The sequence below is a fragment of the Melopsittacus undulatus genome, chromosome 1 (genome assembly GCF_012275295.1).
Source record: "Melopsittacus undulatus isolate bMelUnd1 chromosome 1, bMelUnd1.mat.Z, whole genome shotgun sequence".
NCBI lineage: Eukaryota > Metazoa > Chordata > Aves > Psittaciformes > Psittaculidae > Melopsittacus > Melopsittacus undulatus.
In genome coordinates, this window is record NC_047527.1 from 96,649,002 (window position 1) to 96,673,530 (window position 24,529).

General features: G+C 38.5%; 1 protein-coding gene across 1 annotated transcript in view; it reads left to right on the forward strand.

Annotated features, from left to right (window-relative positions):
- TPPP (tubulin polymerization promoting protein) overlaps positions 1 to 24,529 on the forward strand; it is a 48,641-nt gene that overhangs the window by 2,351 nt on the left and 21,761 nt on the right. The window contains exon 2 of the mRNA XM_005149849.3: positions 11,063 to 11,377. Coding sequence (XP_005149906.1) covers positions 11,067 to 11,377 — 311 coding nt within the window. The 5' untranslated portion in view covers positions 11,063 to 11,066. The remainder of the gene's footprint in view (positions 1 to 11,062; positions 11,378 to 24,529) is intronic.

Consider the following 24,529-nt stretch of genomic DNA (forward strand, 5'->3'; position numbering starts at 1 on the left):
ATTGATTTATGTAAGTCTTCAGTGTGAGAATGTGACTTATTCGCAAGCCTGTATCACTGTATGAAGAAAAACTTATAACAAGAACAGTCTTTCCTGTGGTATCATCACTCAATGATGTCATGTAATTTCTATTTGTACATGCATACTGCTTGCAGCAGTGAAATGAACTCTTTCCAGCAAGCAACAAACTGGGATTTTCTTCTTCCTCCAAAACCCATTTTTATGCTATGTATAACTGAAATCAAATGCAGATACAGAAGTTTTACCACTAGGTTTCTCTCTGCCTTGCTGGCATGACTGGCATGGGCATAAGTGCTTCTAGGTGCCTCTGTCAGTTGAGAAGAAATATTTTGCTTACTGTTTGTATTGCCATGGTGTCTGGGAGCTGTGATCAGGGTCCTTAACTAGCATGTTAGGTGCAATATAACCATGGAACAAGATTTTGGGCCTGAACCCCAAAGTGTTATGAACCAAAATAAAAAGCAAGACACTGTAAATGGTACAAAAAAGAACAAAAGCAGCTGTTAAAAAGGATACAATGGTATGCGTGTGCATTATCCGGCTATGTATTTTATTTTCCTTGTCTGTTAGACCAAAGGGAATTGTAGAACCTCATGTAAGACTCACATAGTTCTCTGAGGGAAGTTCTGGTATCAAAGGGTACTCTTGGGACCTGGGACCTGTGAATAATGGTTTGATTTTGGGGGATTTTTTTTAACTTGATTAAATGCTGAAAGTTGAAATAAAAAAACCCTACACTGACCCAATATGAAACATTTTATATTCAGGCTACTTAGTTTTTAATATTCTTTAAATTTCAGGTAATTCTTTTAATTTTTGAGACTGATCTTTTATTTTAAAATCAAAGTGTTGTACAGGAAAAACCACATTGTTTTGCCTTTTCCCCAGTGTTTCCTATAAATAAAGAGCTTCTTCAGCTCTTTATTTGCTTCATCTCCTTCATGTGTCACAAGCCAAAAGAAATACACCTTCAGCAGAAAGAAATTTTTTAGTGAGTGTACCAACCTGTCCATCCCAAATTACCCATACATAAAAGTACTGCAAGGATTTCCCATTGCAGTGTAGTCTGGTTATTCAAATACTTGAAAATAGTAGTGAAAGTAGCTGTGCACTGAGTGGATATTATTGGTAATATACACCAATAAAAAGATTGTCATTCAGTAACAGGGCTTGTACATGTGGTACAGGACAAGTACACATAGCCTGTTTACGTTTCAGGACACGTTTTCTGACTGGGTATTTATCTCAAGTGCTGACTGAGCAGAAAAGGTTTTGTGCTGGTCATTTTTCTTGGCTCACAGTGGTATATCCATCAAAACAGATGAAGTTTTTCTATATTGTTGTTACGTGTAGTGGGTGGGCAGTTCAGTTTGCTTCTGCTAAAAGGGAATCTTAACTGTGTCAGGACTCAAAGACTGATGTGGAGAAGATTAGGTTCTTACTCTTGCCAGTTGCCTTCAGGTTCCCTCTTCTTTTTCTTTTCCTCCTTATCTTTCCCCTCCCTCATATCGACCTGAGTGTGTGATATGAACTCACCTTGTCCTGGATAGAAAACCAAGAGCTAGAAACCAGGAGTATACAGAGCAAAGCTTCAGTGCACTATGTGGCAGATGAAAAGACAAAAATAAATCTGCAGTTCAACTGTTTTAAATAATGTTACAAAGTTAATTATTTCCCAGCTTGGCTAAACTTGAGAATATGCTTGTTTGTCAGTGTTCATATACTGGAGCAACCATCAAAATGAGCATGGAGAAACTTAAAAAAAATACATATAATTAAGGATGTAACAGTTTTAGCTTGGATCTCTGAGGGATGCAGTCCTAGTTCAAAGAAGTTCTTAAATGCACATTTGAGGTTCCTGTTGAGAGCAGTTCTGTTGGGTCAGTGCAAAGGAAACTCTTGCAGTGGAAATTCAAATGCTTAGAGGTCTTGCTCACAAAAGTATTTTTTCATTGTTGGTGACTCTGCTTATTTTTAAAATAAAACCAAATCTATATCTGCCTGTCTCATCCAATTTCACTATCAGAAACCATGGCCATTACTCAAGCAGTTCATCCTACAGGACCTCATAGGTGTGAAAGAATTTATTGATGATTTAGAAAGGGAAGTACTCTCCTATTTTGTACTGAGCTATGGGTAGTTTAAAAAAACTGTACTTAAAGATGAATTTATTTTTTTGGGTTCAGACAAAACTGAAGCAGCAAACTTGTAAGTCCATAAGGGATCTTCAGACAATCTAATCTGACTCACATACTAGTTACTTTTAACTAGTTACCTGCGACGAGTAATGTACATTTGATGGAAATCTGCCAGAGATGGCAGTGTATCTTCTGTGTTAAATGGAGCCTAATGTGCAGATGTCAGGATGTGAAATATTTTCAGCTGTTCTTATTAGTGTTTCCAATGGTTGATTGTCTCTCCCTAAGAAAGTCTTATTTCTAATCTGTATTGGCATAGCCTGAATTTTCAGCTGAGTTTTTTGATATCTTAGACAGTAAAGAGACATTTCATATGTGATACAATTTCTCTACAAAGGTATTTGGATACCTCACTGAAGTGACTTCAACCACCTGACAGATTCCACTGGTGGAATTCTGTCTTTTGCAGTAAAACATCTTGTCTCATGACTTTGTAGCTCTCATACCATCTGTAATTCTTTGATTGGAGGTGATGCTGTGTGACTGTTAAATCTTACAGTGCTTTCAAGACCTTGTGTATGTGATACAGGGGTATTATAGTACATTGTAGAGCTAGATAAGAGTTATTTAGTTAGATAGTTGTTGTGTAGTTCCAAGTATTATCAGGTGAACATGCATCTTTTAAAAGAAAAAAGTTCTAACAGAACAACTGCTGATAAAGGTGTGTGTGACTATATAAGTGCTTTGTTTATGCATATGTGAAGAAGTGATATTTTATGAAGTGTTTCTTTGCAATAGAAGAATATAATTTACTAAGAATTAAACTTAATTTTGTATATAAGTGATATTGTAGAAGTAACTATGTAGATGAGTAACAATTGTTTTTGGAAATAGATCAGTAACAGTCATTTGTCAGCAGTAAATAATCTCTGTGCTTGATAATGTGTTTCCTAAGGTTGTTCCTTTAATGGCATATATCCCTTCATCACAGTCTGACATACTGTTTTGCTAAGGAGGAATACTGGACTACATGAGTAACCACCTTTTTGTTACTCTGTGTGTGTTAATGTAGGTCTTAATGTAGCTGTGTGTCTTAACATAGCTGTGTGAAATAACCAGTCTTGTCCATGGATACATGTATATTGTTAAGAGAACTCAAGGTTTAATCATGCACTTCTTCATAAAGCCTGTGAAAGGATTTAATTTTCTTTAAAGGTGGGTTTGAACGTAGATAGAGATGTGTTAACTTTGCTTGGTCTGCAGTATCCCCTGCTCATTTTCCTTCTGTGTTATATGATAGGGAAAATGGGTGGCTCTCATCCAGTTGAACTCAGATGTGGAGAAATATACCCAGAGCAGAACTCAGAAGAGAAATGCCTTAATTCTGATTCCTACAGATAGCTGTGAAGGAAGCTTAAGGGAAGCTTTAAGAGCATTGTCTAAAGCATTGCATTTTATTAGGAGAATGTTGCATTTCTCCAGCTGTTTATCCCTTCCTTCAGCTTGGATGTTTATGTGAAATTGTGGTATAAAGATTCCATCTGCTGTACTTTGTCTGTGGTGTTTTTATTTGGCATAAATTATTACAGACAGAAAATAAATGAGAATTCATTTTAACTGCAATTCTGTAATATTTTTAAAACAAGGGAAAGATAGATCAAATACTAAAATAAAACAGATGCAGTCAGAAAAATTCAAATGCCTTACACAAATTGATAATATTATGAATCCATTTCACTCATAAAAATAGCATCTCTCACCCTCATTGAAAATTTGTGCTGGAAGGTCTTGAGAAATTTTAGATTACAATTATTTGTGGTGCAGTGGATAAGTTTTACCAACTGTACGTAAACAGATTCTGATAAGAATTACAACTTAAGCACTTGTATGCTTACCAGCACTTGGTGTGCAGGAAGGAGAAGCAGGAGAATGGAAGGTAAAAACAGGTAACAACATAAAATTACTAGGTTATGTGCCTGTGAGCAGAATTCTTTGTAGTATGCCTTTTTTTCTAAAAAACAATGACCTTTCAGGTTTAAGACCTGCTAAGAAATATCTTTAGGAAGGCTGGAAGTTTAGCTAGGTTAAGGAGCTGAGGACATGAGTGTGGAGAGGTTGAGGCTGATACACTTATAGGAGAATGGTGCAGAAATAGGAAGCTTATAGTGAGGTTAAACCAGAATGTTAACAACATATAGTTCTTCAGATCTTTATGTGTTAACAGACTTACATTGACTTGGTGGCTGTGTTAACTGCGTTGAAAGGGGTCCACCATTTTTCTACTTTCGCCCTACTTTATTTTTAGTTCTCCATAAAATCAGTAGATACCTGGGTACTATTTCCTTAAGCATTCATTGAAATGTATGATGTGATCACATGCATGAGAGATGCTATGTGACTGAATGTAGAATATTTTTCTTTTCTTGGCCAACTAAATACATATATGGATGGTTTTGCTGATTAATCTATTGTATTTTCCCTCCTTTGGAAGTTGAGGATGCGAAGAAGACCAGTTGGATAAAATTCATCCATGAGCTAGGGAATTTTTTGGTCTGAATACCCGTTACAAAGAGAAAGAGTGTTGCAAAGCCTACATATTCATACTTGTCTTGAGGACTAGCAAAAATGGAATAGAATGCTTGAAAGATTATGTTTTTTTACCTGCTGGTGACATTTTGCAGGTAGTAGAACAGTATCTTTGCTTATTAGTCTAGGGTTTGAGCTGTTGATTACCTTCCCTTCTCACTTAACAGATTATGGAGACAAAATGTACAACAGAATTGCTGGGTGGCAAGGAGGCTGCAGAAAGACTGTCTGGGGAATCTCTGGTTTGGACTATGTCTTGGTAGATATTTAGGGTCCATTTAGGGTACCATCTCCACTCTGCGTTTTGGCCAAAGCCCTATGATGTGACTGTAAGCAAAGCAAGACCTTGCACTTTACATAAAAGCAACAGCAAAAGGATTTGCAGAACAAAAGTAAATTGAGGACAGAACTTGTAGATTTTTGTGGCTTATTTGTGTGAGACATATCATCAATCTTAGCAGTTGCCTGAACTGAGGTCTGCTTGATACTTGAATGCTTTCTGCTGTTAAATAGCTTGCATTGAAAGTTTTCTTTAGTTCACAGGACTCTTGACCTCATTTTAGCCAATTCTTGGTTAATAAATATTTTAAAGAACAAATGGTTTCAAAATAAGGTGCCTTTCCTATTAACTGGGTTGTGTCTAATGCTGTAATAAGTAACTAGTGTTCTAGTCTTTTGTACTGTCTTAGACAAATACAGCCTTACTCATTTCCATGGCAGTTAATGCTGCAGGACTTCCATTAAAAACTGGTTTTGTAATACTTGCTGCAAATTAAAGCAATTTAACTTATACCGGGACAGAATACTACTAGCGTGCTAGGAGCAAGCTGGACAAAGCAGATTAGAAAGTACGTGGCAGAGCCTAAAAAGATAGGTAGTCACACCTTTGATAGTTTCCTGTTGACTATTTTGTTGTTGTGGGAAAAGCATTTTTTTAGTGTGGAGATCATAAACTGGGTTTATACATTTGCAGTTAGTGAGACTATGCTTGTATTTCCTTCACAGAGTCAGAGAATCACAGAATCCCAAGGGCTGGAAGGGACCTCGAAAGATCATCTAGTCCAACCCCCCTGCAAGAGCAGGGAAACCTAGAGTACATCACACAGGAACTTGTCCAGCGGGCCTTGAATATCTCCAACGTAGGAGACTCCACAACGCCCCTGGGCAACCCGTTCCAGTGCTCTGTCATAGAATCATAGAATAGTTAGGATTGGAAAGGACCTCAAGATCATCTAGTTCCAACCCCCCTGCCATGGGCAGGGACACCTCACACTAAACCATATCACCCAAGGTTTCATCCAACCTGGTCTTGAACACTGCCAGGGATGGAGCAGGATGCTGGTTGTTCAGAGCATTCCATGCAATCCTCTACCTACAATCTGTGGCCTGATAATTAAAGCAGTGTAGAGTATGGGTCCTATGGTCATCATTATGTTCTGAACTCTGGCAGCAGGACAGACATTTTTCTTTACCCCTCTGCTTTGGTTCTTTGGTTCCTCTGTGACATGGCAGTGGTGATAACTTCTGTTACAAATACAAGCTGTCTGTGCTTCCTGAGCAGATTAGTCATGCGTTAGTTCTCAGGGACAGGGCAGGTATGATACTGCAGCGAATTCTGACCATCAGGGTTACATGCATGTTCCGTAGAGTTGCATAAGCTTCTAAAATTGCTGGCAAAAGTACTCTGAGTTTTAGTAAGGTTTCAGGTCTTCCTCGTTGGTGCTGAGAGGTGGGTTACTTCAAAGAGCAGTTCTCCCAAATCTAAATCAAAGCCATACCAGAATTCCTGCGGTATGTTGGCACCTGGAAAGGATGTGGGTAAGTAAAAGAGTGTAAATGAGTATAAATATTTAACTAGAGCTGAGAGCTGGTCAGTACTGAGTCTTTGTGCTTATTTATGTGTTCCTGGTATTCATGGAGCTATAGAAAATTGACAACTGAAATTCACAGAAACAGTAACTGCATGTCCCTTCAGTCTTGGAAGAATCCATGTTAATACGCGACTTTTATCTAGAGGAGTTCTCCCAGCTATCTGTCTGCAGATGAGTATGCATTGTAGTCTCTGGCTGGAAGGAAGTTTATATGAGAAGACTTTTTCTAATGGGTTAGGCATGTGCTGAGAGCATGGATCTGCACTTTCAGTCTATTTTAGCACGAATTAGTCATGACTTCAGTCAGTTTGATCCCTAGCTTAATCTGTCTGTATAGATATCTCTGTATAATGTGCTGTATATTTACCTATTTTAGAGTGAGAGAAGGCATGAGAACTATTGGGGTTTTTTTCGTGATACCAAAGCAGTATTACATGACACAGGCTATCGCAGTTCATAACCCAACACCTAGTTGTCTAAATACTCTGTTGGTTTCTGGACCTCCCTTTTTTGTGACAGTTGTTCTTTCATAAAGCCTTCTGAACTCTGGCATCTGCTTATACCCTTTTCTTAATGTCGTATATGGCTGCTTTTGGTGATGTGAACCTGCTAGGTTGGAGTCAGCAGTAGATAGAGAGGATGGGATTGACTGCTATATTCCTGCCTTTGTTCCCTCTGCTGGCTCTGGAAAGGTAGTGTTATCTGAGTGCAAATTAGACTTTTGGGATGGTGATGAAAGGTGTTTCTTTGGTTATCTGTAATTGTTATAGTCTGCATCTACACAGCCCATGCTGTTGAACAGTGTCTTAATTTTGATTTACAGAATTTTAGAATTGGCATTTTAGCATAGCCACTTTTTTGTCACTTCCACCTACCACCCTACTGTGGCCTCTCCCCAAATTGCTGCTAATCTTCTAGCAGAAGCTAGCAAACACATAATCCCTTTGTCCAGGAAAAAGTGGATGAGACTCAAAATTGCATTTGATCTTGAATTTTTGGCAAAAAGGTTATTCTTTGTTTCTCTTTGAGGGATCATTTCTTCAACATGACATGATCTCCTTCCTCATCAATAATCGCTAAAATAGGTTAAGGGAGCTGACCCCATTAAACATTTGATTTCATATCCTGTGTTGTGTAATTCTTTACCTTCTAATTCTTTACCTTCTAATACAGTATATTAGTGTACATATTTCTCTTCAGAGTGTGTTCTTTCTAGTGTTAAGAAACGAATTTTAAGATGAGACTAGGTCAATATTTTCATAAACCAGGTATCTTTTTAGTAAATTTCATGCTCTCAGGTGGGATTTTAACAAGTAAACTGTAATTATGGTTCATCAAGAGAACGAGCATCCATGACAATTTTTGGCAACCAATGTGGGTTTGAGCTCATGATTTGAAACCACAAGTTGCTTTTTAACACACATTTCTGCTGTGATGTGCATAGTTGAGTTATGGTTATGGGTGACATGGGATTAGGCAAAGCAAAGTACTGATACTGGCTAAAGAAAGCTTTTTCTTCAGAAGATACTTAAATGTAGGCATGTTGTTATTTTTTCGAATTTCAGATAAGACAGTGGAATAGATGTTTTATTTTTATAGTTTGTAAATTGTGCAATTGTTGAATCTTTCAACGATTTTCACACTGAGCATAGCTTCTTGACAGAATTGCTAGGAGTAAGAGGGTGTTATACCTGAAAATGTCTTGGAAGGTTTATTTGGCACAAGATAAAACTGCAAAATGATAAGAGATATACATACCTTACTTAGCAGATCTCTACCTTCTTTTGTCTTGTTACTTGCTTACAGATGTAACTGGTTTTTTGTATCCTATACAACTTTTTGCTGATGTGTGCCCTTCCTCATTCTCCCTCTTGCCAGTTAGTGTTATCCTAGAAAATTTCTGGTTCTAGTTTCCAGCTCCAGTGAATTTTAAATGGTGTAACCTTGGAAAATGCTTCTGCTTTTGGAAGTCAAGCTTCCTTGAAGATGAATCATAGATCTTAATGTAATTCTCTTTTGCATAGATTGTGTCATCAGTGTTTTTGTTTTCTTCTTGTTTTCTCTCACCACTCTTGTGGTAGAAAAGAATGTGTGTAGCCTGATGAATTAGACAGTTTAGACCAATCTATTTTGGAAAAAAAACTATACATCTGTAGTACTTGGACCTTACAGTTTACTGTGGGTGCTTATTGCTTGGTATTTGTGTTGGGCGACTTTCAGAAAAGTTTATTGAGGTAGAATTGCTGACCTTTGGAGAGCAGGCAGGGAGAACAGGAAACAGAATTGGAAATTGAATTGATTACTTTTTTAACTTTTTAATGAACTTTACATTTTCAAACTCTTTTCTCTCCCCCTCTTTGTGCTTTTCCTTTTATTTCACAGGTGCACATATAACTCTTAGGCTACAGTTAGCAAATTATTGTCGTATTAATTTTAATTTAGCATTTTGGTTTGTTGGCCAAAACTTATACTGACAGTGTAAACAAAATAGAAGGATACCCAAGCTCATGCTACAGCAAGGTTTTTAAGCATTTATTGGAATGTTTTCAAAATTGATAGTAATGCTTTGGTTATGCTGCATCTGTAAAGGACAAAGGACTTTCACTATAGTTTTTATTGAAAGTTTGTTTCTGATTATGAATCTTAAAAATAGCTGCTGTATTACAGGTAGTTATGCTTAATTCTGTTTCAGTGTGCAGGAAAGGGTATGCCTTGACTGTTGAAGTGACAGAGGCTAAGCAGTATCAGAAGAGGTAAAATTTTAGGCTTGTTTCCATTGCTGAGGAGTTTGCATTGAAGTACAGTATATAAGACAAAGAACTTTTTGTCTGATGCAGAAAAAGACATTAATTAGAAATAAATACCCATCTTTGCATGTGTTTTTTACATACATGTACAGCTGTGGCTTTAGAAGAATGGATGAGGTAAGTATAGTGAACTTTCCAGCCCTTTTCTAGTATTTGCCAAACTTCTGATACCTGAGGCATACCTTTATGGGTTAAAATTTGTAGGAGAATCACAGCTGTGAGTCTGGGCAACAGTCTTCCTGTAGGTGTTTGGACAGGAACAGTGCACCCTATCCCTAGGCTTTTCAGTGCCTCTTATTTTTGCTAAGCTAAGATGTATGGGCAGAAGGCAAAGACTTCTATGATATGCTTCTGGCTTGTTAGGGTGGGTTTTTTTTCTTTTTTGCTACACATTCAAGGTATTTAATTTTTCAATTAATAATGAAAAAGCCACAATCTAAAAAATAAATGGCTGTTTATTACAGGTTGGATTGATGGGCTGTGGCTAGTGGTATGAGGTTCAACAAGGCAAAGTGCCAGGTCCTGCCTTTGTGCCACAACCCCATGCAATGCTCCAGGTTTGGGGAAAAGTGGCTGGAAAGCTGCTGAACATGAGCCAGCTTGTGCCCTGGCAGCAAAGAAGACCAATGGCATCCTGGCCTGCATCAGAAATAGTGTAGTCAGCAGGGTCAGGGAAGTGATCGTCCCCTGTAGTTGGCACTGGTGAGGCCACACCTCAAATACTCTGTTCAGTTCTGGACCCCTCACTACAATGTCTATAAAAGAAAGACACTGAGATGCTGTATCAGGTCCAGAGAGGGGCAGTGAAGCTGGTGAAGGATCTGGAGAATAAGTCTTAAGGAGCAGCTGAGGGACCTGGGGTTGTTTACTCTGAGAAGTGAAGGCTCAGGGGAACCTTATCGCTCTCTACAACTACCAGAAAGGAGGTGGTAGTGAGGTGGGGGTTGGTCTCTTCCCCAAGTAACAAGCGATAGGACAAGAGGAAATGTCCTCAAGCTGCACCAGCGGGCATTTAGATTGGATATTAGGAAAAAATTCTTCACAGAGAGGGTAATCAGATATTGCAACATGGAAGTGCATGGAATCACCATCCCTGGAAGTGTTCAAAAACTGTATAGACGAGGCCCTCAGCAATATGGTTTAGTGATGGTCTTGGCAGTGGTGGAGTAATGGTTGGACTTGGTGATCTTAAAGGTCTTTTCCAACCTAGTTGATTCTATGATTTTACCTTCAGAAATAAAACCAGAGAGGAGTGCTTACAATGTAGAGGGCATATTTTCGTCCAAATCAGTAGAATGACTGGTGATTGCTATTTAAAACCAAAGAAACAGTAAGTGTTCTCTTGTTGGCTGTTGTAATGATGATGAAATTAGGTTTGTGCTCATTTTGAAATGTTCTTTCTCTGCCTTTTTTTTTATATGTTGGCTTTTTCTTTTTTTTTTTTTTGTTCTAGGTGTGCAGAATGTTAAACAGTTCTATGTATATAGACTGTTGATTGATGGTGGAGGGCACTGAGTTCATACTAACTTATAAATAAATCTCTTATTCTTCATACGTTGTGACATGAATTGTAGCCTGTAGCTTAAAAATTAAGTTACTGCAATTTGATGTGATGAGTTTACCCTCCTCTTCTTTGTAGCACAATGGCTGACAATAAAGCGAAATCAACCAAACCTGTGAATAAGACTCCTCCAAAGTCTCCTTCAGATCCAGCAAAGGACCGAGCAGCAAAACGATTATCGTATGATTCAAACAGCTCCCATGAGGGAGCCATAGCAGGAGAATTAAGTGCTTTGGAAGAGGCCTTTAGAAAATTTGCTATCCATGGTGATACAAGAGCCACAGGAAAAGAAATGCATGGGAAGAACTGGTCAAAGCTATGTAAGGACTGTCATGTGATAGATGGGAAGAACGTGACAATCACAGATGTTGACATTGTCTTCAGTAAGATCAAGTAAGTTCATTTCTGCCAATGTTTCCTTGTCTCCCCAACATGTTTTGTAAATATCATGAATATGTTACGTACAGATGTTGAGACACTATTTGTCACAATCTCTTTCTTGTTCCTTTATCAAACTGTATTGCTTTGTCTGAAATAAAACTTTCAGCTTCTGTTCTTCTATCTTAAACTGACTTCAGTGTCACGGATGTTGCACTGTACAAAGACATATGATATGAACAAGACAAATGCAGGTTATTACAAGAAATGTTATTTTTTTGACCGCAGTAAATGATGTGAATGTTTCCTGAAGGATATCTGAATGAAGTCAGGATGTAGTTTTACATCTTGCCAGAACAGCCTCAAAGGCTAAGGTGGGATATTACTAAAAGACATTATTCTAACAACAGTCCTGATGTCTAGCATAATATCTACTCAAGTTTAAAGGGTACGGCCACATCAAACTGGTGGTGGATTTGTGATGCATATCCATGGTTATGATTAATTGGTTAGGATTATTTCAGTGATCCTAGTTTATGCTTGTAAGCAGATTAGAGCTTTAGTGAAACTTCCTCCAGAAATTGAAAACCTAGGCAGGCTTGATCCAGAAACTTGTCAAATCCAAAGGAAGACATTCAACTATTCTGACATATTCTGTATGAAACTCCAGATAATTCGTTGGTCTTGCTTTATGTGTAGAATTGGATTATTTTCACCTTCCCTGTTCCCCTGGTGTATGATATAATAGCCTTGTTTATTATGGTTTTTATTACCACAGCAATTGTTTAAATTGTTTCACACCTCCGTGTGTTGAGGGACATGTTTGAAGAAGGGCCCTTAATTGTGCTAGTAGCTTGTAGGAACATTTATTTGGCTTGTGCTCCCAGCTACTGTGGTGTAATGCTGGGGAGGACATGCAAACTAAGTGGCTTACAAGGGTAGTTGGAAAAACTTCCTACAAGCACTGATCCTGTGGAGTGCATCAAAGTATACAAAGGCAGAGAAGGCCCTTGATCTTGAAAGGCTGTCTAGTGTTAACATGCATAATTAAAATGACATTATTTGTTTGATTTCTTTCTTTCTTTTCTCCTCAGGGATCTTACCTAGGCAACTAAGAACACCATATATGCATGTTTCAATCCTTTTGTTCTTGTATCAGTCCACTTTCTCTTTGAGTCCCTAGCTGTATTTTTTGGAAGTGGTGTTGCCAGAGTTAGGTAAACTATCAGTGAACTAGCTTGTTGAAATTGATGTTTATGCTGTACCGTTGTTTATTTCTTGTTATCATAGACAGTGCTGGCATTTAATTTCAACTTTTATTTGGGTTTTATCATCTTAAATTTCTCTGCGTCTGTCATCATAGGAGATAATAAGTCTTAGCACTACTTTCTCATTACAGTATCTAGGCAAGTTAGTGATAGGACAACCCAATGATATGGCATAAACAATTATGTAACATTAGCAGATATAAAGAAGTATCAGTTTTGGTGCCTGCTGGGGTGGAAGGAATTTGGACCTATTCTACAGGAATAAGTTGTGAGATGGTGAGGACCTGAAGCTCAAAGGGAATGTCAGCATATACCCTTGTGGTTGTTCAGCAGTCAGCTCAGCTCTCTATGGGGGGGTGCCTGTTCAGCAGTTTCTCAGACATTCCTCCCATTACCACTGTGAAATGCTGTCATTTCTCTTGGACAAAGTGCACCATAGAATCACAGAATAGTTAGGGTTGGAAAGGACCTTAAGATCATCTAGTTCCAACCCCCCTGCCATGGGCAGGGACACCTCACACTAAACCATGTCACCCAAGGCTCTGTCCAGCCTGGCCTTGAACACCGTCTTTTCCTCTCTAGTTCAGAAGATAGCTGTATCAAATGAAAAAGTATTTTTATCTTGTTTATACATAGTATATACATATATACATATTACTTGCTCATTCCTCACCTGCACATGTACATATAACATGCATTTTATAAACTTTTCTCTTTTAAAATGGTTTTATTTTTAACTTAATAATGCTTAAGTGGCAGATGGGGAAACTTAGATGAGATTTCCTGTCTTTACTAGGAAGGTCTGTTTTTTCATGTGCATGCTTTCGATAGGTATACTTCCACATTTTCTTAAGTGTGGGGTTTTGTTTGGGGTTTTTATATATATATTTATTCTTGAGAGCATATGTCAGCAATTCTTTTTAGTCTGGATCCCATTTGTTCACATACAGTATTTTAAGTATTAACAAGGGAAGATATAATGGCTGCAGTTACTCAACTGTTAGTAATATGTTCTAACTTAGGAGGCTTATGCATAGGCTAAGTACACAGGGTTTCTTGAGCGTGTTTAAACAACTGCTTTTCTTGCTTTCTCTTTTGCCTCACATTTAACCCTAAACTAGAGGATAATAATAGATTTGGTAATGCATCAAAACAGGCATAATCACAAAATAAGCCCATACTCATTTCCATTTTACGAGCAGCTTTTTCCCAGCAGAGCACTAAGGGTTTTTGACAACCCAAATTTTTCCTGTTCTATTTTGAATTAAAAACATTAAACACTGTAAAAGAATCTCTCGCTCCCCAGAAAGTGCAGAGTACTGCTTCCATGGCTCAGTAATTGAGTTATGCTTATGAGTATCAGAAGGCTCTGTACTTCACTGTTGATTTTAGGTTTTTCAGCTAGACTCTGTTTCAAAAGATGGACTTTGGCCTGGGATTCTTGTGGTCAGCCATAGTGGTTCAGTGGGATGGAGCTGGTGGGTCTTGGCAGTTGTAGTACTGGGAACGTATGCAGAGATAAGAAAAATTGTTTATCATATCCAACTGCACCTGCCATCTAGCATTGTGAAACTTCCAAACAGGTTTTCTGTTGGGTATATTACTGGGGAGCCACTGTGTTTAGCAAGGTTTTTTTTTTTAGTCAGCTATACTTACAGTTTACGACAACAGCACATGTTGTTCAGACACCAGAAAATAATTAATCTAGCAGAATTGTTCTTTGGAATTATGAATTACTATGTATAAAGCCCATATTTGTCATCCTGCTAACTTTCACAGGCTTCATTTATTGTTCTGCTACAGATACTAGCAAAATAGGTAGGAACTGAGTGTTGCTAATAGGGTAACAGGGAAATTAGTAACAGATATGTTTACCTAAGAGCTACTGAAAGATAGGGTTTTATTCTGTGATTGGTAGCTTTCTGTACCACAGGAGAGATTTTATCAGTTCAGTCCTGAGAAGTAATAAAGACTCTCTTACCTTCCTCTACCAAACCAAGTGAACAAAACTCCTGAAAGTCTTGAACAGTCTGTAATACTTTCTCAAAGCTGTGACTATGTGTCTGTCTTTCAGAGATTAGTTCATTTGAGGTTAAGTTTATGTTGTTATAAAGGTTGAGGAAATTCTTCTGAACCTTTGATACAAATAAGAAAATAAGTGTAGAGTGCTGTTTTTCTTCTGCATGAAGATGTCAGTTCAGTCTGAAGTTTAATTTGTCTATTTATCTTGCATAAAAGGTCCACTGAAAGCCTTCATGTAAGCACAACATTTGACTCTACTTTAGGATAAGAAGAAGGAATGGTCTAATGCAAAGAATGCAGAGTAGTAGACACGAAAGAAGAATTGCTAGAATTGCATTGTTTGGCAAGAAAAGATGTAAATTGAGTGATCTCACATACACATACCCCTCTCCCTCGCTCCCCCCCCCCCCCAGCTATTTTTGTTCAGCCATGATTTTTATGTTCATAAGAGTCTTGCAAATCCTTCCAGTTTGGTGGATTGTTATAGAAGTTGTTGTGTGTTTAAAGCTGATTTAATAGATGTCTTTTTCTGACCTTTTCTATTTTAAAAACTTCCTATTGTCAGCTCGGAAATATACAAGAAATTAAGAAGCAGTGAATCGTGCAATGGAATTACTTGAAATGAAAAGCCAAAGCCCACTTCTGAGAGTAGCCATGTGTATGAATATTTATAATTTGCATCCTTAGAGATCAGAGAAAAGCCACCTACATTTATGCCAAATATTTGGATTGCATTAATACACTTGGGATAGACTGTCATTTCTTTTTTTTTTTTTTCTTTTTAGGTTATAAAAACATGCAATAAAGACATCTCACATGATACTATCTTTCTATGCATATTGCAGCTGGAAAAGCAGAAGGAATTGTGAAAAGTGATCACAAAACTTTAAAATATCTATGGGATGAAATTATTTAAAATTTAGCAAAACTAACAAAAGTATGTGTATGTATAAATACAATTAGGTAGTAAGCTTTCCTTACTGTATTTTATACTTTCACAGTCAAAACTTAGGGCTCTTTTCTTATGCTCTTTGGACTGCATACAGCAGTAACACTGTGGTTGGACGGTGGGGTCTACTGAATTTAGAGACATACAACGTGCAGATATGCAATAGCATTTGAAAATTGAGGCATTTTATGAGAATGGGAATTCCATAGTATCTTTTTAGTAGCTGAAACAATTACTTGCCTTGCAAATTTTCCTCATGAACTGTTTCTGTCACTCTTCCAGAGCTGCAAAAGTTTGTAGGCTGTATGTCTTGTGTTATGCTTGCAGAGTGCAAATATAGATCTAGTGAATCTTGTTGCCTTGGAGAAAGCAAGCTCATTGGTGACACAGGAGAAGGGCTTAGAAGTGTTCTGAAAAGCAACATGTGGCTGCATTCTTCTTAATTCAGCAAGACAGTGAGACACAACAGCATCAGAACTTGAGAGTTTTTGTATTAACGAAAGCAGAATACCCAAGAAAAATAGATGTTACTGATCTCTGACCAGCATTCCGGCATGTTGCCTTAGGAACTTGCATTTCTTTGTTTACGGGGGTCAACAACTGCTCTGGGAAATCTGATATGTTAGCTATGCCATATGCATACTCCACTTGCTGTATGTAGTTAATATGGTAATAGTAATAGCTCTGATATAAATACTTCTGATCTTATTTTAGAAGTGTTACCACTCAGCACTGCAAGAATATGGTTTAAGCACTGCCATAAAACTGCTAATTCTATGACATTATTAGATAGAAAAATAAAAATATTTCTGTTTACACTGGCATGTTACTATGGTTGCAGGCAGGCTTGGGTGACGTCATGCCTTGGATCCATTGTGAGCATTTATTTAGGTAGTTGTCTCCATGGAAACATTTGTTTGTTTTGATGTTACTATGTGTTAAATTTTAAACAAATTTTTGTGGTTCTATACTGGATTGTTATTGAGGACTAGTTAATCTACAGAAGCTTTGTAAATATACCTTACTCCCTGCCCTCTAAAATATTTTTGGTAAAAGATCAAGTGAAAGCATAATTGTCCTCTCGAATTCCAGTAATAGTTTCTTATGTTGCTTTGACATGTTTTCTTGTTGCTGAGGAAGCCATGTGTTCTAAAGGCCAGAAACTCTCCTCCATCTTTCTGAGAAAGAAAGGTTTTGTTCCCATGGAGAATCTTCACAACACACTTTATTGTGCCCTGACTTTGAGCTGTCCCACCCATACTCTATCCTTAGTATATCTTGCACAGTCAGCTGTTTAGCCTAGTTCCCACAGTTAAGATCAGTCAGGTCTCTACAGGAGTGCTTCCACCTGAGATCAGCTGGATTTTGATTCAGCAGTAGTTCACCAAGACTGTGAAAGAATTAAAATGGATAATGTTTGCTCTAAGCAGCTGACAGGATAGCTCTTGGCAAGAATAAGTACATGGTTTCCCCATTTGTCAAGTATAATTGTTGCCTTTTCTTTGTATTGAACAATTAGATACTTCTTGTTTTCTTAATATATTTGAAAGGAGTAGTACTTTGACATCTGCACTCATTCAAAACAAGTATCTCTCCATTAGGTTTCTCTGAAGTAATTTGTATTTAAAAGATTTTCCTGAAGCCTCTCTAAATTTTTTTTGTATGTAAATAGGTATGAAGTGCTCTTTATATGAATGAAGCACATAGTAGTTTTAAGTTGTGTTTTACTCCTCTACTGGAGAGATTCTTTTAATAGTGGCACAGAATCTGATTTGTGTAATCCTACTTTTTGCATGAAGTAGAGATAACAGTTAACTTGTGTACTTTAGTATGTCTGCATCAGGAAGTGAGTTTTAAGTGGATATAGAATTATATGCAAAGCATAATCTGTGCTAATAAATCTCTCCTAGGCAAACTGTGAAGTAGTAGTGCAGTTACAGATAAAACTCCATTACAACAGAAAGTGGTGTTTACCACAGTTTCTGTATGTTAATTGAAATTAAGATCCAATTTCATTTCTTGCCTGAGAATGCCAAATTTAATGTTGCCTTTTGCACTTTATTCTTGAAAAGCTTTTTATTTAAAAAACCAAAAACAACTATTTTCCCCCTTTTACCAAGAGGCATAAATTCTAGAAGTAAAACGGTGATCACTTACAAGAAGATGGATGTTGATTCATTTGCAGATACGTAGGCTTGTTTTGCGCATACAAAGCATGTAAGTCCTGTACCCATAATGATGTATGCTTATTACGATTTTTTAAAAAATGCCTTTTTTTGTCTCAGGAGACATCACAGTAGACACAAAGCCTACAGATGCAGTGGTGGGTGATTCATTGCTCAGCTGATACAGAATGCTGCATGTTACTATATACAGTACTATAGAGCACTACTATACAGCAGTAGAAGTAGAATTCTGGTATGAGATCTTGTCTTGTGTCTTTTTTTTTCTTATTTTTTTTTTAGTGAGCCTAATTTCTTCAAATTTTACCATCATAAAATATTGTCTTATTTTAATTTATAACAGCTGCTATGTGAAATCTATGTTAGTTTAACTGATTAGGAAGCAAGTATTTTCTAGACTGTTATACGTCAAAATAGACCTTGTCTCTCAGTTTTCATGGGTTGAAGTAGAAGTTGATTAAGATATAAAGGATCCAGGTCCTGTTTACAGAGTGCTCCTGCCTCTCTTTGGAGGTCAGGGCAGTGGTGGCCTCTCCTGTGGAATATGTGCTGTGGTCAAGGCCCTGAGGCTCCAGATTTTAAAGGAGAAGATGAAGATGACACTGGCATGGTATTTGTGGAAAACCCAAGCTGTACAAGGTGAGGAAGAGGCAACAGCTGGAGATCAAGTGAACAGTGACTGTCAAGCTGGAGAAGGCTGGAAGTTTGTGACTTCTGGTAACAAGGAGTCATGATCTGTTCCACCTACAGAGGGGTTTGGACTATACAATTTCTGTAACTTAGTGGATTCTGAAGAGGCTTCCAGGCAATCAATATGCAAGAATTTTGGCTGCAGGAGTCAGCAAGCTGCACGTGCATAATGATCTTTATCTCTTCCTGTCCATTGTGTCCTGCCTACATGTTGCCCTTGCGCTGACCTAATGGCACTCCCCCAGCATACATTAGTCCTTAGCACGAGCTGTGTGTTAGTCAAAATCTGAGCAACAGTTGAGTGAACAGTTCTCTCAGATCACTGAGAGATCATGACTTTTGTCATCCAGAATATCTCATGTGCTGTTACACTTCCCTGTCACTGTCACCACATCCTGGCCACAGCGCTGTAGCAGGTGTCAGGAGCAATGGGTACCAGTCACAGATAGTTACTGGAGATTCCTCCTGTGGATGATCCAGGCATATATCTTTTGCTCCCATCATATGCCTCAGGAGTTTTGTTATTTGTCAGGTGCGAGATCTGGGATTGTTGCAGATGGACTGCAAAGATTTGTCCAACCTTCTAAGATTGACCTGGTCCTTGTCTTCCTCATGGGTACCAGCAGTAGTGCTCCAAAGGTAACCTGGAGCATATAAAGAGAAACTTCAGAAGTCTGGAGTGAGAGTGAAGCACACTGATTTTTGGTCACAGTCCCAGGCCTTGATACTCACTAGTGGCATTAACCAAGCTAAAATGACTGGAAGTGATCCATGAGATTTCTAAACTGAATTAAAAAAAAAAGTCTTTTGTGTATGATGAATGATTTAAGGAGATACTCTGGACTTGTTATTCACAATCAAATAGAAGAACTCGTTGAAGATGTAAAAGTTGAGACAGCCTTGTCTGCAGCAACCAGGTGACTGTAAAGTTGTAAGATTTTGAGAGAAGTGAGCAAGATGAGTAACAGAATTACAAACCTGGACTTCAGAAGGGAAGATCTCTGCCTGTTCAGTTTCCCACCGGAAACTGCCCTGGGTGGCAGAGGGTCCCGGGAGAGCTAGTTAATCTTTAGGATAGCTCTCTCTGATCACAAGAATGGTCCATTCCCATGTGCAGGAAGTCAAGCAAGCTTGGCAAGAGGACAGTATGGATGAGCATGGAGCTTCTGACTGAGCTCAGATATGAAAAAGGAGTACACAGGAGGTGAAAGCAGGGAGAGACTATGTGAGAGGAATATAGCCCATGTATGAAGGAACAGAGTGAGGAAAGCCAAAGGTCAGCTGGAGTTGAAACTTACAAGGGGAGTGAAGGAGCAAAAGTGTGAGCCAGCTGCTCGGTGTGGCAAGCAATCTAGTGACAAGTAGAAATGGCAGAGATATTCAGCACCTTCTTTTGCCTCCATTTGCAACCAGTAGGGTGTGCCTTCAGGATTCCCAGGTCCTTGAGTCTGCTAGCAGAGCCTGTGGGTTTGAAGCAGTATCCATAGTAAAGGAAGATAAAGAATCCCTTGAAGTGGTTAGATGTAATGGTTAGTTACCGTGTGTTAGGTAATGGTTGCCACCTCCTACTTCATTTGATCCAGTAGCTGCTAAAAGACATGATACCTATAGCAGAGAGGGAATGTTCCTGTACTATTTGCACATTCATAATTCAAAGGCAAACTGTACTGCAGTGTTTTGCATCAAGCAAGTTTCTGCTTAAGCTGTGGAACAGCTTTAAATTAAACCTAAATCTTTCTCAGTGGTGAAAAGCAGTGGAAAGTATCTTCAGGTGAGCTGTTTCAGTGGAGACAAGAATTCATTGTCAAAAAACATTTCACATCATGTCTGTTTAGATATATGATATTCCTGAAGTCTAGTAGTTTTTCTTGCTATGTTTAGTTCCCTATAATGGGTTTTGGAGATCATTTTTGGGAATGGTGCCATGTTCTTTGCAAAGCTGCATGGCTAGTGAGAGCTTGCCACAAACTATGCTAGCTGCAGAAATAGATGCAATGCAGCTACAGCTGTGTAGTGCTGCACTGATCTGGTTGCCATGGGCAGAGCCACTTTTCACTAGACCAGGTTGTTCATAGCCTCATCCAACCTGGCCTTGAACACTTCCAAGGATGGGGAAGCCACAGCTTCTCTGGGCAACCTGTGCCAGGGCCTCACCACCCTCACAGGGAAGAACTTCTTCCTCACATCTCATGTAAATCTCCCCTCTTCCAGTTTGAAGCCATTGCCCCTTGTCCTGTCACTACATACCCTTGTAAAAAGTCCCTCTCTCTATTGTAGCCCCCCTTTAGGTACTGGAAGACTATTGTAAGGTCTCCCCAGAGCCTTCTCTTCTCCAGGCTGAACAAGCCCAACTCTCTCAGCCTGTCTTCACAGGAGAGGTTCTCCAGCCCTTGGAGCATCTTTGTGGCCTCCTCTGGACACGCTCAGGTCCCTCTTGTGTGGGGGCCCAGAGGCCCAAATGAAGAACATGACCTAAGCACCACTGAATTGTTTTTCTTCTTTTTTCCCCTTGACTTTATTCTGGAAGGAAGAGCCCTGAAAGTTTGGGGAACCTTTTAGTCTCAAACTGTTACCCTTTTTTCACAATTGTGGCACAAGCTTTATAGGATACTTAGGCAAAAAGCTTTCTGGAGTGCTCCTTCAGCAGACAGAAAAGTACAAGACTCTAAAGAAAAGGATAAGCCACCATCATCTGGTGAGAAGGATTTTATGTTGTAGACCTGTTCATCTGTTTGTCTTTGCTGATATAGCAGAGCATTGTACCGCCTAGTGCTGTTTGTGATCATGGGCACCAGCAGCTGCAGAACAGTGGTGATCTTTGGCACCAGGCTGTGACTCTCATTACACATGACAGCACTTGCTTCATTGCCCAGATGTCTTGGGTCTTTATTCTATGTCCTTTAGCTGCAAATTTTGTTTAAAAATGAAAGTAAGCTAATGAGAGGAGCAGTTGTGCTCACTGTCATTGTAAAAGACGAAACTGATAGCTCTTACATAATCAGAAAAGTGTGTACAAGGATAAGCTGTTTTTCTTTCAGTTAACAGCAGATATACAGTGATACTGTAACATGATTGTAGCTCATTACACCATAACTGAAAAATCAGAACAAGCAAAAATGACAGGTTTGTGTTTATTGTTTGGAATCTCAGTTATACAAGATCTCCAGACAAGCTCATTGTAATTCTCAGTGCAGTAACAGTTAAGCCTGAATTTATCTGCCTTATGATATTTGAGGTGTTTGTTACTCATTGTGGAGTGGTGATTGTTGAGCTTCTGAATGGAACTGATCATGCTGAGAATGGAGAGTTTATCTGTCCCAGAGCAGTGCGGGTGAAATACAAGAGGCTACTGACGAGAAGATCGTAGAGGAGAAGGGAGACAGCTCTTACTCATCATCACGTGCAGTCTGTATTTCACAAAAAGGTGTTGTGTTTTCACTTTTGCAAGAATGAAGCTCTGTGGTATGGGGTAGATGAAAAATGGTGACTGCACTGTTTGCCATCCTGTCCAGTCGCTTCCCCATGTAGAGTGGCTACTAGTGCTGCATGCAAATCTGAGAGTAATGACTGTAATCTGATTCAATATTTTTTGTTCCCAGTAAATCCTAGGACTGATGTAAAATGAACGGTGAAGAGTATTTAGTGTAGTATTACCTTGAGAGGTCCAATACATTTACCGTTTGTCAGCAGCTCATCCTGTTAAGACAGCAGAACTAGCATGATTGGTTTTCTAAGCTTTTATAATAAAAATAAATAGAAATTATTTCTTTTTACAGAAAAGCTGGAACTGTGGTTTTGTTTTTCAGGGAGGTTGCTTTTCTTTCATTGTTTCACCTCAGATGAGAGCAATAGGAGAGCTTTATATTAATATATATTATTATGCTGAAGTGGATGGCATAGCTGGGAAAGCTGTTTGACTGAAATGCACAGAAGTAACTTAATCTCTTTTGTCAAGACAACAGACTGGCCTATTGGGTCTTCTCTAGCCAGATGAAGAAAGCTATAGAAAGGGTACTCAGCAGACATTTAAGGAAGCTGTTTGGTTTTCATCCTGAGGTGAACGGTGTTTGCTGATGTAGTTGTCTGATTTTGAGTTTAATTTGCGAATCCAGCTGACTGCAGCTTCAGTCAACATGGGTCATTTTTAACAGTTTGTCCGATTTAGTCCTATGTTCTGTGACCAGCAATAAGTGTCTCATGTATGCTTGGGAGATTGTTCCTTTTATTCCCCTTTTAGATGCTACACAGTGTTGCCTAGTCTTTGGCTACCTTAAGTTATAGTTCTATGTCTTCAAGTACTAATCTGTGAAAGGTGTAGTTGGAGATGAACAGTGAAGTGACAGTCACCTGAGGTAAATAGTGAAGGTACATAAAAGCTATCAAGGCTTAAGGGTTACCCATAAGGAACTGGATTTCTGTAACGTTAAGAACACTGACTTGATGTTATCTACTGTGACAGTTGAAATTTTTGGAAGTGTTTCAACTCCATTTGTCAAGGCCCTGAGATAAAGAAGATGAAAAGATGTACTTTCTGGGGACAGTTATCCAAAAAGTTTATGCCAAGTGTTGATTAGATTCATGTGCATGCTTGCTGCAAGTGTAATTGCTTAATCTTGGAAGAAGTCACTTGCTGAACAGCACAGCTTCTCCAACATACATGATGATACAGTAAAGTATTGTATCTAACTTCTTAACAGTGTTGTTGTCATATGCTGGGTTTTTTTTTTTTAAATAAGCACTTAAAGTGTGCCTGATTTGCATGTATTAGGAAGAATCCAGCCAACATTTCTGCTTGTCACCTTAGTTGAGTTCCATTTGAAAATCTCTGAGGCTCTTGGGAGCTTTGAAGAATGAAAGGATTTGCCTTCTGATGCCTCCAAGTGGGTGGACACCCTGCTTTTGCTGCAGGGTAGAAAGGCACTGTTTTTGTAGTTGTGGTCTCACAGGGCTGCTGTAGGTGTAGGATAAGGTGTTTAGCAGTGCAGAAAGCTTGCTTTGGTTGTGCTCTACCTGATCAGACTTCATTTAGTAATTGAAGCAAAGTAGAGCATTGGTCTGAACTAGTTGCGATTGAGCTCTTCCTGGTTTTGCTGTTCTTATTGTGAGAAGCTGACTATAAATACGTGCATCAAGTACTTAAGCTAGTTTTAAATTAACAATGTGTATCAACATACCTAATATAGAGATTTTGTGGTTAGAAATGAACAGCATGTAATCCTGCAAAGATGTTTGTTGCTTGTTAAGGGAGTTTCCACAGTAGACCTGCACAGGATGGTATCTGCTATACAGCACATGGAGCTTAACAGTGTATATGTACATGACATTGTCTTAATCTATTGTTTTTATGTCATTCTGTTTTTCTGCAAGAGACAGTTTGCAGTTTTGCTTTACAAGCTATGAGAATATATTTGACTTTCTTATGAACAGCAGTCTATCCTGTGGGCAGCAGTAGGGGAGTATGAGATACTAGCTGTTTAATTAGCTTCCGTGGAAATTTCTCAGCAGTCCTCATTCAGAAGATTCTATATTTCAATCAAATGGGTATATAAGAATATAGTAGGTAAGACAGTCTTCTGACATATGCACTGGAGTAAAAGCACAGAATTCTAATACTAGTTGCAGCATTAACTGGCCACAATTTAGAAAACTTACCCCCTATACCAAACATTGTGGGAATTAATACTGCTACATTGAATATCTTTCTTGCACCAAAATAACGTACTGTCAGCAAATGACAGTTTGGAGCAATACTTGACTTTTTTGTTTTAGCTGCTAAAATCAGTGGCTTTGAAAAAACTGTAAGCTTCAACACTAAGTAATTCAGGGAAAAAAAAGATGGGAAGCCTTATTTCCTAAATGTAAGTAACTAAGAGCTGCTAATATTGCTAATTGTAATGATTCCTGTTTGGAAATGAAACAGAAAGTGCCCTTTGTACAAAGCAGAATTCAAGAGTTTGTATTCAAAAGTTAGAGTTGTGACCTGACAAAGAAAGAGATGTATCAAAAGGGAGTTTGCATTTCTCTTCAAGAAGCTTTTTCAAAGGAATAGCTTCTA